At 36.5% G+C, this 16,731-nt stretch overlaps 1 protein-coding gene and 1 long non-coding RNA gene across 2 annotated transcripts in view; one reads left to right on the forward strand and one right to left on the reverse strand.

The window, feature by feature from the left end:
• Positions 1–2,625: 2,625 nt before the first annotated feature.
• On the forward strand, positions 2,626–3,441 carry LOC103585779. The gene is made up of 3 exons (XR_550105.1): positions 2,626–2,727; positions 2,982–3,051; positions 3,309–3,441. It is a non-coding gene; the product is annotated as an uncharacterized LOC103585779 (long non-coding RNA).
• Positions 3,442–5,558: 2,117 nt separating this feature from the next.
• The window catches only part of MCMDC2 (minichromosome maintenance domain containing 2), a 30,378-nt gene continuing 19,205 nt past the window's right edge, over positions 5,559–16,731 (reverse strand). The window contains exons 12-14 of the mRNA XM_008566855.1: positions 13,094–13,236; positions 9,783–9,892; positions 5,559–5,725 (exon numbers count right to left, since the gene is read on the reverse strand). Of these exons, the coding sequence (XP_008565077.1) occupies positions 5,559–5,725; positions 9,783–9,892; positions 13,094–13,236 (420 nt within the window). The remainder of the gene's footprint in view (positions 5,726–9,782; positions 9,893–13,093; positions 13,237–16,731) is intronic.

Genomic DNA, 16,731 nt, shown 5'->3' on the forward strand with positions numbered 1-16,731 from the left:
GGCCGAAGCGCGAAGCCCTAAAAAGTGACCGCCCCAGTTCCTCCCCTAGCGCTGGTTCGGCTCGGCACCCGCCAGGGGCGGGGCCAGAAGCCGGAAGAGGCGGGGCCACGTTCGGAGTGCTTAAGAGCTCTCTCGGGCTGCGGCGCTTCCTTTTCCGCGTGGCCGCGAGCGGGCGTTGTCTGCTGCGAGTCGTCAGCCATGCCGGCGTGGCGGCGGCGAAGACTGCGGTCCCGTAGCCGGGTCTTCGAGGTGAGAGTTGTAGTGGTCTTAGTTCCTTGTGTTCTCTGTGCCGGCTTTCTCCGCTCCGCGGGTGCCGAGTGTGGCGCCTTCATTCCGGCGGCCTTCGCCCCCTGCCCAGGCGCAGCCCCCAAGTCGGCGGCCGCGGGGACGGCCAAGGAGGCAGCGCTGCCCTCGGCCTGGATGGACGCGGCCATCAGCTTTCCCTCTGCGCCATCTGCATTGTCGTGTTTTGTGAGTAACCACCTGCAGGTCTTAGCTGATTGTACTCCGTAGTAAACACCGGTTTTGGACTGTTGGCTCAGAAACTAGTGAAGAACGGCCTTCTGTGACTCAAGGGAACCCGAGATGCCCGGAAGGAACGGCCGGTTGCTTCGTGCTCCGCCCGGGCCTTCGCCGGATCTCCTTTGTGTCCCCAGCCAAGTGTGCCCGGCCTTGGCGGTTTTAGGCTCCCCTCAGTGGGCGGCTTATTTTTACTTAATAAATTAGGGAGCATTTCATAAAGGGAGAAGTGATTTAGAGTTAAGTCCACCCTTACTTTTAATCGTACTTAATAATTGGTTTTGAAATGGTTAAGCAGTTAAGCTGACAATCAGTACTGGTCTTGTTAGTATAGCTAATAGTCGGCATTTGTGCCTGGATCTTCCGTTGTAAGTATACCCTAAACATGAGGCATTGAAGCTGGAGAACAATATGTGCAAGTGTAGAACTCCCTTAGTTGTTAGTTACTATTATTAGTTATTAGTAAATGCCTGCTATACATGTAGATGTTGCGTTTACATAGAGATGTGTATTTCTAGACATAATAAAGAAAGGGGTCAACAACTGGGAGACTACAAGAGCATGTTACCTATACCAAAACAAACCATACAAAATGAATAGCTTGTCGATGAGACAGTATATTCATGTTTTTTTTTCTATCCCCCAAATTGGAAATACATTGCTTCATCTGGAACAATTTAATACTTAATAGTTAACTGTCAACAGGACGAATATGATGACTTAAAATATTTTAATTTGGTATTAGATTCATCCTTATTTTTGAGGCGTAAGAGGCTTGAGTCCTGTGTTTCTTGCTAAGTGTTGGTATTTTTTTAATTTCCTGATATTTTTATAAAAATACTTGTAGTGCACAGAAATTTTGAAGCATAATAAATAGAAAATAACCCACCAATCCATTTAAGAACTATTGTATTACTAATACCATAGTATTTATTTACTTCCCTGTCCCATTCCATGGTCCCACCATCTGAAATTTTGTGTCCATCAGTCTCTCTTCTTGGGTGGGGAGTGGATGGAAAGCAGTTTATTATTATACGTAGGCATTTCTAAACTTTCATTTCCTTAAGCTTTATAAAAATGTGATTATGCATGTAGTTGTCTAGTTCCCGTGAATCATAATATTAAATCGAAATTTTCCAAATTGTAATTGTTCATAACCAATAGTTAGTATACCTAATATTGATTTTGTTTGCAAGGTCCAACTTTATATGTCTTCATAAATCATTTCCAGTAGCTCTCCAATGATTTATTCTCTTGGGGTGTTGTAGGACATGATCTGTAGCCCTGGCCATGCCCTTTGCAGTACCTAAGTCTGTTTTCAGTCAACTTGGGCCTTACTTCTACAGGACTGTATCCAATAATGATGCCAACAAAAAGTATCACTGCCTCAAAACTACCAGATTTGCCATTGTACTGTTTTTAGGTGAAGGTCTGCACACTTGTTTTTACACATCTGACCTTTAACCTGGCTCATAGCTCATCCTTGTCAAGCTTTAATACTGAAAAGTAATGGATGGGTACTTGTTAGAACCATTGTGTCTCAAAGTCAGTACTGTCAAAATGAAGGATATTGTAAAATGTTTCCATCATTTTTCCTGCCAATGCTAATGACTCCCATTTCCAGCTTGGAAAGAAGCTCATTTATGGAATTATTAGGACCTAATCAGTTAAAAGGCACTAACATTCAAATCATTAGATATTTTAAATTCTGGACTTGTAAGTTTTAACTACCAAAAAAGAATTAAGCAAGAAGTATATTTATTCCATTAGATATGTATTGAACAACAGAATAGTATTAGTGCTTTTTAGTAAAAAGTGGGTTGGGAGTCAGAAACATTGCAAGTAGGGCTGTGTTTATGGTTCCTGATAAGAATGAAATTCTCTTATTGGACCATCCTACATATAAGGTGCTAAACAAATGCAAGTACAAATGAGAATTCACAATGAAATATTTTAATTTCCAGGTACAGCAAAGTCTATGTGTTTTGAAGATGTATGAAGGTTGTCATGACAGATGTTTTCCAAAAACTTGAAGTAGACAAACAAATGCAAGTACAAATGAGAATTCACAATGAAATATTTTAATTTCCAGGTACAGCAAAGTATGTGTTTTGAAGATGTATGAAGGTTGTCATGACAGATGTTTTCCAAAAACTTGAAGTAGAAGATGGCTAAGAAACAACTGGGAACTCCACTGCATGTAATCAGGTACCAAAAAAGTTCACATTCCAGTTTTGTGCATTCTTTTGTCTTCGTGGTATTACTAAAGAGCAGTACCCAAAATGTTTAATATGTTCTTAATAACTGGCACAATGATGACAAATTACTTTTTGCCGTTTACCCAGCTGAGCGTTTCTTTGAAGAAATAATTTTAAGACTGAGATGCCAGTATCTATATTGATGTGAATAATTGAAATGTAGTACAGTTCATTAAAATAGGTGAAATGTTCTTTTTTTTTCAGCATATAGGTAGCTGTAGGTGAACATTCAAGTCCTTTACCTGTGGTGTTTAAAAGTACTTCGCTGCCTCAAGTGAGTAATTATGGTTTGTCAAGCAAACACATCTGTTGGTAGTTCAGAATTATTTGATAAACCCCAAAGTGCTGGGGACAGTTCCTTTTGAAGTTGCCCTCTCATGTCAGGGGTATTGTTTCCTTTTCTCAATATTAATTTTTTGAGGGGTACTTATGAATATCGAGGTTATATGAGAACTTCATTTTTTTTTTTGAGTTTGAGTGTGGAATGATTTTTACTGTTTTCTGTTTTTGTTTTTTTTTTTTTTTTTGGAGGTGTGGCACGCATCATTTTTGGAGAGAAATGAATTGGTCAAGAAAACAGATGAACAGAGTAAAATGATGAAAATTAATTAATATTTTATTTGACATTGATAACCTCACAATAAATAAATGTAGAAAAATACAAGTTTGACTCTTGACTTTTATTAATTAAATTGCTGGACAGTGAAGTCTGTTTTCTTTAAAATATATCAGGTCTTTTAAAGAGCTCCATTCTCACTACAGACAGTTCCCGACATAGTAGTTGGTCTTAATGATTTTTCAACTTTGCATTCGTTTTATTAGGACTATCATAAGTCGGGGAGCATCTGTAGTCAGACCTGGTTTTAACATACTTTAAGGATATAATGTTCTTGTCGATAACTAGCTTATTTGTGGATGGTGATTTTCATTGAGGCAAGCAACTGGGGAGACATTGCTCCAATTTTCCTTTCTAGCCTTTCTGGAGAGGTCCTAATCACTGCATCTGCATAATCACCTCCCCTTCATATACTGCTGTTGTACCTGAAAAACAGGTGGTTGGAATCTCATGAACCTGGAGAGGTCCTAATCACTGCATACTAGATATCACCTCCCCTTCATATACTGCTGTTGTACCTGAAAAACAGGTGGTTGGAATCTCATGAACTCCTTAATGCTAAGTAGCAAATTACCCATTACAGGTAAAGTTTTCACCTTTCTGTGACCAACAGATTTTATTTAAAATTAAGTTTTGTTCTTTAATTTGCTTTTTATTTGTGAACAAAAAAGTAATGCTATCCTAGTGCATGTAATAACTGGCAATATGCTATCTTATGAAAAATACTGACTGGACAGGCCGGGAGTAAAGAATTAACAAGAATTCTAAAATAACTGAATTCCTGCCTGGATGAAGGCTTAAATTTAGCTAAATCTTTCCCCCTGTTGAGTCATAGCTTATAAATTCCTTGCTTTTATTTGTACATGTTAAGTCAAACAGTATAGAACTCGTACAGCAACATCTCTAAGCATTTCCCATCAGAAGCAACATTTAAAAGACATTTTTTTCTCCCAGTGATTTTAGTCTTGTTCCTTCATCAGAATCTTGAATGGAGGCTACTGTATGGATCCTAGTTTTTAAAATAGGAATATGTTTTCCTTCACCCCACAGAGAACCAGAAGAGTTTGAAATACAGTATAAGAAAAATCACCAAATAAGGGTATTAACAAAATAGAATTGTAACAGGTAAATATTTTGTTGTTGAAAGCAAGCTCTTCTGAAAACTACTGTATGATCTGTGGCTCTAGTAGAGAAAGAAACTCGAATTTTTGTTGAATGACTAGGAAATAAAATAGTGATTTCTCATTGCCCTATAGAATGGGAAAGCTATATAGCTTTATCGTTGAGAAGCTCTATGAAGTGCCGATTTTGAAAGAATCTTTGTTTATAAAGGTCAATATTGTGATGACATTTTGCTTTTCAGTGAGTAAAATTAATCTTTTATTAAAGCTATGGAAATCAGGAACTACATAGGATTAAAGAAAGATATTTTCTCAAGATGTCACTACCTTTTCACAGCCAGATACCTTCCCTTCAAAAATGAAGACTGGGTTTGCAAAGTGGTTTCTTTGCTATTTGGAACCTTTCTTGTAACCAGTTAGAGTTGAAGAACCAATTTGTAAATTATTGGTTCCTTCATTCCATGCAAATTTTTCATTTAACCTGGCATATATAGAACATTTCTAAGCCTTTTCCTAAAGGTGTTTCTAACAGCATATATATAATGGACATGTCAATATCTAATAAAGCATGAAAAGGCCTTTCATTTGAGGCTTTAGGTTATATAAATTACAGTTAATTACTAATCAGTTTGGCAGGTGCACAAATGTAAGAAAAATTAGGTAAAATAATTTGTAGATAAAATGTTATTGCCATCTTATGACAAAAAGAGTGAACTACATAACTTACCATTTTTCACATTGCTTAGATTGCAACATTTGTGTTTTAACATGGTATACTGAGCTAATGAGAAGTCTTTATAGGATTCTTCTTGGCAACTTCGTCATTTTAAATTGTCCACATTGTCATACTAAATTTTAAAAAATACTGGTTTTAGAAGTTTGGATTAGTGTTTATCCTATTAGCAATTAATATTTTTTTAAATGGCATTCTAATTATTATGCACAGTAGTATCTAAAGAATTACTTCAAAATCACTCTCAAATACTCACACTTTTTCCCATTGCTTAAATAAAAAAATGAAGAAAAAAAATTTCCTTAAATTAGTTATTCATCACTAGAGAAAATAGCTGGCCCAGGTCCATATGTGGCAATAAACTGTTGGAACTGTTGTTGGCATTGAGTCAGATATAGATCCCTTTGCTCTAAATATTCTTCGTTATACAGTTCAAAAGGAAATACTGCATTTGGAGCAACACAAAATACAGTGGCCCCTAAATGAAGAAGGAAATAGTGTAAGTGAGAAATATTCTTTAAAGTAGGAAATTAAATTTTCAACCAGAGTACTCTAATGAAAGTTTTAAAATTAAGTTCTGACCTATTCAATACGGTATTTCAATAATCATTATCTAAATCTGACTTTCTTTTGTTCTTTTCTTTTTTTGAAACTCAGGAAGTGGGTTCAATAAACATATAAATATTGTTACCAGGGCCAGACGAAATATGCTGATGTTTAAATTTTAAAGTTTGGAAAGTAGAAATTTGTCATCTACAAATAGTCGTCACAGTGATGGATGGTGGTGATGGTTGCAAATAATGTGAATGTACTTAACACCACTCAACTGTACACTCAAAAAATGGTTAAAATGTATGTATATTTTTCAACAATTAAAAAAAGACATTGACTATTACTGTAGGAGTTAAGCTCTCATTGTTTCATTCACTGATTCATTGAATGAATGTGACAGGCCAGGTGTACAATAACCAGCCAACCAGTGCCTACCTTCCTAGAACTGTCACAAGTAATTGCTACAGACTTCTGTGACTCCTTTTACCACTTGACCTTACCTGAAACCTTGCTGGCCTTGAGGATACTACTTTCCTTGTGGATCTCTAAAGTGAAGCTCTTTCTCAAACACCTCACATGTGTTAGTGTCACAAGAGAGAGTCAATGCCTTGCTTGCTACCAGACCGTTCTTTCCCCTGCTTCCCTACTGGTAAAGACCCTTGCTCCTTTCATGCTCAGTACCACCTGGCTTTATCACTCTTTCGCCTTTCACAGTGATGTCAACCGCCCACTCACAGCACTTGGCTCACAATCTTGCTCTCTTCCCTAATACCTGCCATTCAGTGATTTCCATGTGAATGACCCACTTAACTCCCGACCTCTCTGTGTCCTACCTCTTCTCCACCTCAGCCACAGATTCTCAGTCACAGGGAAGTGATATCACCAGATAACTTTTTCAGTCATGAGTTCCAACTTCAAAACCAATTCCCTATGCTACCTCCTATGCTTCCAGCTCACTTGCTCAAATGTGCCAGGTCTTTTACCTCTGAGATCTCCAATCTGCTTCCTCCAATTCACTTCCCTCTTTAATTAGGGTTAAAGTCCCTCTACTCCCTTGCCCTTCTGTGACACTCTGCCACACTCAACTATTGAAATCTCAATTCTGCGTGAACCCCATTCACCTTGTGCCTGCACTCAGGCTTCTACAAAGAAAATCACGTGACTCATTTCTTGTTTTCACTTTAAATGAATCAATAACTTCTAATAACTGCCTGGCAACCCTGCTGAGTTCCCCTAGGACACTTGCTCTTCTATCATCCACAATGACTATTCCATTTTTCTCTCCTCAAACCTTTCATTTTTCAGCTGATGACCTTCAGTAAAGTATATGACCAAATCTACAAACCTACCTGATTCTGAATACATTTTCTTCCCTCCTATAAAATGGAGAGGTGACCCTTCTGTCAGAGGCTAATATGTTCACATGTGTTCTGGGTTCCAACCCCTTTCACCTTTGTGTGTGTGTATGAGATATTCAAATCAGGATAAATACTGTATTTATCATTACACAATGTAGTCATTTTTTGTGGCCCTTTACCAATTTCTCACTAATCCTCAACTTCCTCCCTCTAACCTTTTTAAAGGACTTCACTTTGATCTTCTCTTCTTTCTGTAGTATCATTAGTTTAGTTTCTGCTGCATGTAATATGATTTATTACCGTCCATCTAAAAAAAAAAAAAAAAAAAATCCCTTCCTGGACCATTCATCCTTCTCCAACTAGTACACCATTTCTTTCCTCATCTTCATAGTCAAACATGTCAAAATTGTCTATATGTGCTGTCTCCATATCCTCACCTCCTACACCCCTCCACTGAAATAACCCTGATAATGGCCACCTACAACCTCTAGGCTACCAACTCTAATTGTACTCATTCTCAGTAGCATGTGATACAGTTCACCCCTCCGCTCCCTTCTGGAAACACCCCCCTTTCTCGGTTTCTGTAATACCACACTTGATTTTCTTCCTACATTCTAGGTGCTGCTTCTCAGTTTCCTCTATTACTTCCTCTTCCTCAATCCCTTTACCAATTTCTCACTAATCCTCAACTTCCTCCTCCCTCTAACCTTTTTAAAGGACGTCACTTTGATCTTCTCTTCTTTCTGTAGTATCATTAGTTTAGTTTCTGCTGCATGTAATATGATTTATTACCGTCCATCTAAAAAAAAAAAAAATCCCTTCCTGGACCATTCATCCTTCTCCAACTAGTACACCATTTCTTTCCTCATCTTCATAGTCAAACATGTCAAAATTGTCTATATGTGCTGTCTCCATATCCTCACCTCCTACACCCCTCCACTGAAATAACCCTGATAATGGCCACCTACAACCTCTAGGCTACCAACTCTAATTGTACTCATTCTCAGTAGCATGTGATACAGTTCACCCCTCCGCTCCCTTCTGGAAACACCCCCCTTTCTCGGTTTCTGTAATACCACACTTGATTTTCTTCCTACATTCTAGGTGCTGCTTCTCAGTTTCCTCTATTACTTCCTCTTCCTCAATCTCATTTATAAATACGGGAATTTTCAAAGGGAAGTGCTGGAATTTTTTCTAGTCTCTCCGTAGGTGATTTCATCCATTCCTTGGCATTGAATACCATCTCTTCACTGATGACTCCTAAATTACATTTCTAGGTTAGAATTCTAAACTCCAAATTTTTTTATCTGTCTATTGATATCTCTGTAGGATGTCTCCAACTTACACTTATAATTTGATTTGTTTTCTCCCAAACCTTTTTCTCTCTTCCCAGTTTTGGTAAATGGCACCATGACCCATCCAGTTGCTCAAGGCAGAAACCTGGGAGTTTTCCTTAATTCTTTCCTTTTCTTACCCCTTCCCCATTCCTAAATTCAGTTCATGAGTGCACCTATTGGTTTTTTCATTCAAGGTGTATCTCTAATTCACTCATTTCTCTCCATTTTATTGCCTCTACCTAGTCAAAGCTCCCGTGGACTACAATAACAATTTTCTAACTGGTCTCCCTCTCCACTCCCAACCTCCTCCAACCCATTCTCCCTACCAGCTTCAGACAGTGCATATTTTCAAAATATAATTGATCACATCAGTCCTCTCCTTAAAACCTTTCAGTGGCTTCCCATTGCACTTGGAATACAATCTCAATTTTCTACCATGGTCTGTGAGGCCCTGTAGGATCTGGCCCTAACTTTCCTCTCCAACCTCAACTAGTACCATTCTCGCCTTTGCTTACTATGTTTTAGCCATCCTGGCCCTCTTTTTGAAAGCACATGTACATGTGGTTTCCCTCTACCTAAACTTCTCACCCTTCAGGTATCTGCTTAAATAAATATTGCCTCCTCAGAGAGGTCTCTCTAAATACAGTCAAAGTCAGTCCCTTCTATTGTTCTTTCTCCAACATCCAGTTTATTTTCTTTGTAGCATCTATCTCAATTCATATTATATATTTATTAGTGTATTTACTTTTAACTGTCCTCTCACTGGAAGCTCCACCAGAGTAGAGACTGTGTCTGCTTTTTTCACCACTATATGTCTAGTACCTAGCACCTAGTTACCACTAAGTATTTCCTGACTCACTGACTGAATAAAATGACTATTCGTGGTTTGGCAGCTGGTGGGTACAGGGATCTGAAACCTTGACCTTGGTATTATAACACCAAGTTCTAACCAACTGAACTAACTGGCCAGCCCGATTCTTTTTTATATATGCTGAGTCTGTGGTTATTTCCCATTAATCACTGCTTATTTTGTACATCTGTAGTTACTCCATTTTTTTTCCAGACTAGGTTGGCCAACACTTTAACTCATTGTTTTCTTTTGTTTGTTTTTTGGTGGCTGGCTGGTAAGGGGATCTGAACCCTTGACCTTGCTGTTATCAGCACCATGCTCTAACCAACTGAGCTAATGAGCCAACTCCCTAAATGGAACATTTTAGTTTAATGGACTAATTATATTTAAGTTTAAATAAGGTTATTTGTAGTGATTATTAATAATTTAATACATTACCATATTTCAATGTGAGAGATGTTTCAAATACTAAGGCTGCAATTAGTACATCTTCTTTAAGTACTTTATTCCGTAAGTTTAGTCGAGCATGGGCTTCAGATAAGGAAACTCTAAAAAAGAAAATTGATGCCAATCAAAATATGTTGATATTACAAAAATAATATATATTTTGGCGGGAACAAACCAAGATGTATGTGAATATTAGGCACACTTTAAAGATCAGCATATTCTTTTTAAAATGTTTTAGTTTCTTTTCAAAGCATTTTTTCCCACCAACTTGAATAGACTGTTCCAGAACAAGGAAGTATCCTGACTTATTATCAAAGAGTTGATTTCCATCTTGGCTTCTATTTATCTTTCCACATTTCCCTCCCCAAGTTCTGCTCAAAAAAATTAACATTTGGGAAAATTAACCTATCTCTTACAGACACATCCTTGATGTTTTCTTCCAATTCTTCATCTATATGAAGTTCTCATAGAATCTCGAAATTTCAGTGATGGAAGGGATTGTGGAGTTCAAAGTTCAAACTCCCATCAGATAATTGAATATCCTCTACAACATCCCAGGCTACTCATTATCCAGTCTCTTTTGAACCTCTCCTAGCACTATTTCATGAGGCACTCCATTCCTTTATTTTAAATTTTTAACCAGCTTTGGTTACCTGAAACATTTTTTTACTGCAAAATATTTTTTTTACTACATAGAAAAAAATTATGCTTTCATTAAGCAGACATGAGGTACTTGAATGATTGCTGGACTTGAGAATCAGAAAATGTATGCTGCATCTCCAGAATTTACAAGCTGTGTGATTCAATATAAATCATTTAATTTCTGAGATTTTTTTGAAACAGCTATAAAACAAGGATATTAAGTAAAGTCACTTGAAAGTTTTGCAGCTAATGTACAAAGCTTATATAAATCTAAGCTGAAATTAGTTTCACTCTAATTTCCACCCAAGGGTCTTAACTTCTGGGACTACAGAACAAGCGTAACATCTCTAAAATATGACAGCTCTTCAAATATTCAAAGACAACTTTTATAGTTGCCCCATGTTTTCTTTTCTCCAAGCTAAATATTCCTAGTACCTTTAATGTGTCATGAGACATAATTTTCAGCCTCTCGCCATCCTGGCTACTCTTCTTGTAACCAGATTTGGTTAATATTCCTTTTTAGTACAGTACTACAGATGTGATTTGACCTTCATGAGTCAGAACTAGCATTTTCTTACTCCTGATACACATTTTATTAATGTATCAACCCTAAATCTCAGTATTATAAACAGCCACATTACATTATTTACTCATCTTAAACATAAAAAGAATGAAATCTCAAGTCCTTTTTATGTCTTTTCATATTAAACCACATCAGCCTCTTCTCATCACTTCACACTTGTCCTAGGGAGTTTGGGGATCTAATTGAGGACATTGAATTTATCTATTAACTTTCTTCTTGTTAGCTTAAACTCGTAATTCAAGCCTGTGATGATCTCTCCAAATGTAGCTTATTTAAAAATTTCATTATTATGTTTCTGATGTCTTTATCCAAGTTCCTTCTAAAAATGTTTACCAGGATAGAATATGCATGGAAACATTCAGGGAAAGAGAATAAAGTATTTATTGCTTAGCTCCACTTCTCTAGAAGAGCAAAGATGGTGTTATTAGGTACCTGTCTATAGAAGTGGGAGAAAAATTCAAGGTTTATGACACTTCTGGGTAGTGGTTCATTTACTTCATTATTTCATAAACCCTATTTCCACACTCAGTATTTATTTCTACAATGTGAAAAAGGAGAGTTATCATATTAAAACTAACTCTGCTTTATTTTTGGATCAGTATAGTCATACATAAACTGAGGCTATGTGAGTTTAAATACAAAATATTTTTTACTACAGAGGAAAAATATGAGAAAATAGGACTTTCAAAGCTTTTAAGCAGTATAATTTGATCTGAGTATTTTAAATATTGCTTCAGAAAATAGAAAGCATTATATAATTCTGTTTACCATTTAAAAATATTAAGGAGTTGATTTTTTTTTTTTTTTCTGAAGAGTCAATTTCTAACTTAGCTTAACATTTTTTTTAGCTCTATGAAATAAATATAGAGTTGGGGAAACTAAACATATCCCTTATAGACCTATAGTTGATGTTTCTTGCCAGTCCTTTATCTGTCTTATTTTATATTACAGTTATAATATGATATTTATTTATTTAATGGGTTATTTTACTCCCAGTTCTACTTCATAATTTGTTTAAGATTATACTTTAATACTATGTCAAATGAAGTAATGGTCTATCGATAGGGGACTGTTTAAATTGTGGTACAGCCATATCATACATCACACATCACAGCACAGTGAAACTGATGTAGCTATTAAAACAGAGTGAGGTAGTTCTTTATGTGCATGCATGGTTCCCTTTGGACAAAAACAGTATATCTATATAAAAAAACATATATTTATATGCTTATATATATGTTCATATAACATTCATTTAAAAATGTATAACATTTAAAAATATATATATCATATTTAAATTACATATATGTATATGCTAATAATTGAGTGGATAATTTCTGGAAGGATACATAAAAACTTTTCACCGTGATTATCTCTGGGGAGTAGAGTTGGAATGGGTAAAGTTAGCAAGATACTTTACTCATCATTTTATATTTTTTACAATGTCCACACTTTACTTTTATAATAAAAATTAGTTTCTTTGGGCCGGCCCGGTGGCGCACTGGAGAGTGTGCCGCTTGAGAGCGCGGCGGCACTCCCACCAAGGGTTCGGATCCCATGTGGAGACCGGTTCCCGCTCACTGGCTGAGCGCGGTGCGGGCGCAACACTGAGGGTTGCGATCCCGTTACCGGTCAGTAAAAAAGACAAAAAGGAAAAAAAAATAGTTTCTTTAACTTTTCAAGGAACAATAGTCTATTAAAGTATTTAATAGTACAAGCAACAATATACTTAAGAATTTCTTCTAAGTCCATCTAGGAAATACCTGTAATATAAGCAGCTATATTTGTTACAATAATCATTTTCATTTGAAATCAGTACACTTTTCTCAGACACTTCTCAGACAGGGGATTCAATACAAATTAATTCAGTGAAAATAGTTATTGGAGGTTTTAATAATGTAACAATATAAGAAAAGGAATTGTTAAGCCACCTCAAATTCTTTTGGAACAAAAGATAAATTATAAACCAACCAAGCAGCAAACAAACAGAGAAACAAATAAAATAAAGATAAATAAGTTAATTAAACACATCATTAAAAGTCATTATTGGCTTTAAAGTCTTGAATGGAATACATACAAATATTTTAATGCAGATGCTGACAATTTTGATCCACATATAGAATCTGTTCTGACTCGGCGACTTGCTAAATAATAGCCATGAATCATTCTTTCTGCCTCCAAGCTGAATTCTATGTTCAAATTCTTTGCAAAAGCTAGTAGCTAAATTAAAAACGTGAAAAAATTTAAGAGATTCAAGTTTTATTACAAGATCTGTATAACAAAAAACCGAAGTATATTGACATTTTTTAAAGTTTGCATATTTCTTTACATAAAAACTGAGTAAATATCTGGGGCAGTCCCAAAGAAACTGAGCACTTTAAATCATAGTCTTATACTTGTAAAGATTATTATAGTTTACCTAGAATAACTCCCATGCAGTGCGGAAATGTTCTGTGCAATGTGTTTGAATGACTAATATGTCTTTGCTCACCTCCCTCAGAAGCTCATTTTCCTTTTGAATAGCTTTATTTCTTTGACAGTTTATTTCCTTGCAACTTTCTCTCATTGGCCTTAGAGCTACTTGCCCTGCTTACTTCCCTTCCTTCCTTTTAAAGAACACTTGACTAAACACTTGCAATGAGGGAGGCACTGTGTTAACTACTGTGAAGGTACCTTTGAGATTCATTAAAATTTGGGTAGAGAATAATTCTTCAACACAATGGTTATCACTGTTTTCTGACTTTTGTGGTTTTTTTCTTTCTGACTCAGTGATTTCCAGTTCCTAACTCTTTACTCTATGATGTAATTTCCAAATTTTTCACCATTCTAGTTGTTTTCTGCTTTTTCAACTCATGGAACCAAAAATTAACTATAATAAGGTTGCTGCTATTAACTTTAATTTTTATATTTTAAATATAACATTTAAAAAGTATATGTATATGTCCTAGATTGGATATATCCTACCTTCTTTACTCTCCTTATACTCCACAATTCTCTCCTTCAGAACTGTATAATAATACTATTAATAATATCAATAGCCCTCTCTATGTTCTACACTATTGTGGCATGATAATGTGCCACCTATATCCCCCTTCAGAAAAGAACTTGTTGTCCCAACTACTGTGAGTGATGGCTTCCAGTTGTCAGCCCCTTCAGGGATTGTCTCAGAACAGCCCACATCATATGACCTACTAAGGCAGAAGTGAAGGAGGACTTTATAAAGCCCCTCCATTTTGGTGCAAAGCGGGACAACACCTGGTGGGTCTCCAGAGCTCCCTGTGGAGCCAGCAGAAGTTGACATTGTCCTGTATCACAGCTTGACTTCTCTCTCTGCCTAGTTCCACTTCCTTCTCCCTTCTACAGGTTTTGATAGAAGAGAACTCTGGAGAGCCCAGGCTGCAACAAATTCCATCCACTCTGATTTGTGTGATGAACAGATTTATCTTCCACAGAAAACATTTTTAGTATTTCACTTGCCTAATAAAAGTCTACAATTGTTCTCTACAGTCTGATAAATCAACTATAAACTCTTCTGCCTGAATTTCAAGGCTTACTGTAAGTTTGCTAAATTCCTCTGACTCCATAGTACAAATTTTGTAGCAGTCAAGCTGGTCTTCTCATAGTTTTTCATGTGTACTAATTTCTGCTTTTATATATGTGCTCCTTTTATTTCTGTTTAGAACACCCATCCTTCCTGCCATCTAAATTTTACCTTTTCTTAAAGCCCAAGTAAAAGTCCCACCTCCTCCATGAAGTCTTCCCAACTCTTGCATGCTACACTGATACCTTCCTTTCTGAATTCTTAAAATACTTATAGTTAGTACCACTCAGCTTAGCACTATACATTGTTCCTTAATTGTTTCATGTATCTTGTTTTTATCTCAAGTGATAAACTATTTAAAGAAAGCTTATATTTCTGTGAGAATATAAAAGAACAGAAGTAGGCGCATATATATGAAGTATTCAGTAAATACTTGACTAATTAATAAATCTATAGAGTTTGTTTTTCAGTAAAAAAACTGGCAAAAATTGCTCTGGGTCATTAGTTTGTATTTAGTACCCTTATTCCTAGAGACTAACAACTTTTTCTTATATACTTAAAAACAAAAACTTATTGCTTCATAAATATCATTCTTTTTCTATTCTATATGAATAAACGATATTCATAATTCATTTTTAAGTCCACCTCACCTTTACGCCTTTTACCCATACAATATGCTTGCAAGGATGGCAGGTATGAAAAAACATTTTAGTGACCAATGGACTCCCAATTCTCAATATCCCCTGCCTTTTATCTATCCTACCCAGGTACTTTAGCTCTACTGAGAACAAATTTCTGAATAGTTAAAAGGGTTTCAGTTGTAAATACCTGAGCAACCTTAAGAGTTATGTAATGATTACATCATCTACTCCCAGGTTCTCTGAACATGCCACATATTTTCATAATGTCAGGACATTAATATGGGTTAGTGAGTCACATTAGATTATCCCTAAAGTCAGAACTCTGAAGCCACTCATTTAAAGAAAATACCTTTGAACAGTCTATAAAATGTAAATAACTATATATCTATACAGCCTCATCATAATTTTCTACAGAGATAATTCTATTTTGGTTTTTCTTCTCACTGAGATTATTTAAGGTATTGTGATTTGGACAGTGATTCAAAAAATAAACGTAACATTTTAATATACATTTCCTTACACAGTTGTTTAATTATAATGCTAAATAATTTCTATACAGTGTCTTTAAAATGTTTAAAAGCTGGAAGCAAATTGGAATAAAAGAACACTAAATAAAAAAAATTGGGTGCTCAAAGGAACTTCTATTTAAATTGAGAGACATGAGTACTTGATGGGAGTTTGGATATATCGTCCTTCCAGAACTCAAGTGGAAGTCTGATCCCCAATGTGGCAATGTGGGGAGCTGTTTGAGTAATGAGGGTGAATCCCTCATGAATGGATTAATGCCCTCCCTGGGGGGTGGGAGTAGTGAATGAGTTCTTGCTCTATTAGTTCCCATGAAAGCTGGTTGTTTAAGAGGATCCTGGCATCTCCCCCCTCTCTCTCTTGCTTCCTGTGGGAAAATAGCCTAAGTGATTTATTTTCAAGAATAGCTTAACAAGGGTTGCTTGACTAACTTGTGGTGTGATAACCCCTGAAATTGCTTCCTGTGGGAAAATAGCCTAAGTGATTTATTTTCAAGAATAGCTTAACAAGGGTTGCTTGACTAACTTGTGGTATGATAACCCCTGAAAGTACAGTTTCCCAAGGGTGACTTCTCAAGATCGTGGCTGGTCACCTTGTTCTTTTTACTTCCTGGTTCTTCCTCCTCCTCAGGGCTTCTGGTGGGCCTTTTTTGTGGACTTGTCCTGAGCCCACCCCTTTCTTCCAGAGGGAAGGGGACAATAAATGCCCTATAAGGAAGTAATAAAACTTAGGTGACATCCAGAAAGACTGTACACCCCATAGTACTCAGCCAGTGAGGAACCGGGGGAGGGACTTGCACACTAGGAAATAAATAGCTTGATGTAACCATTCTGACGTGCCTGCCCAACAGACACCTGATCTTGTAAGACCACCATTAAAGTCTCGCTTTGCTGTACCTCGTGTTTCCATGTCCATCCTTTGGCATTGGACAAGTGAGGGCATTTCTCACACTTCCTCTTACCATGTGATCTGCTTGTACCCACCAGTGCCTGCCACTTTCCACCATAA

The sequence above is a fragment of the Galeopterus variegatus genome, unplaced genomic scaffold, assembly GCF_000696425.1.
Source record: "Galeopterus variegatus unplaced genomic scaffold, G_variegatus-3.0.2 Scaffold271, whole genome shotgun sequence".
In the NCBI taxonomy this organism is placed as follows: Eukaryota; Metazoa; Chordata; class Mammalia; order Dermoptera; family Cynocephalidae; genus Galeopterus; species Galeopterus variegatus.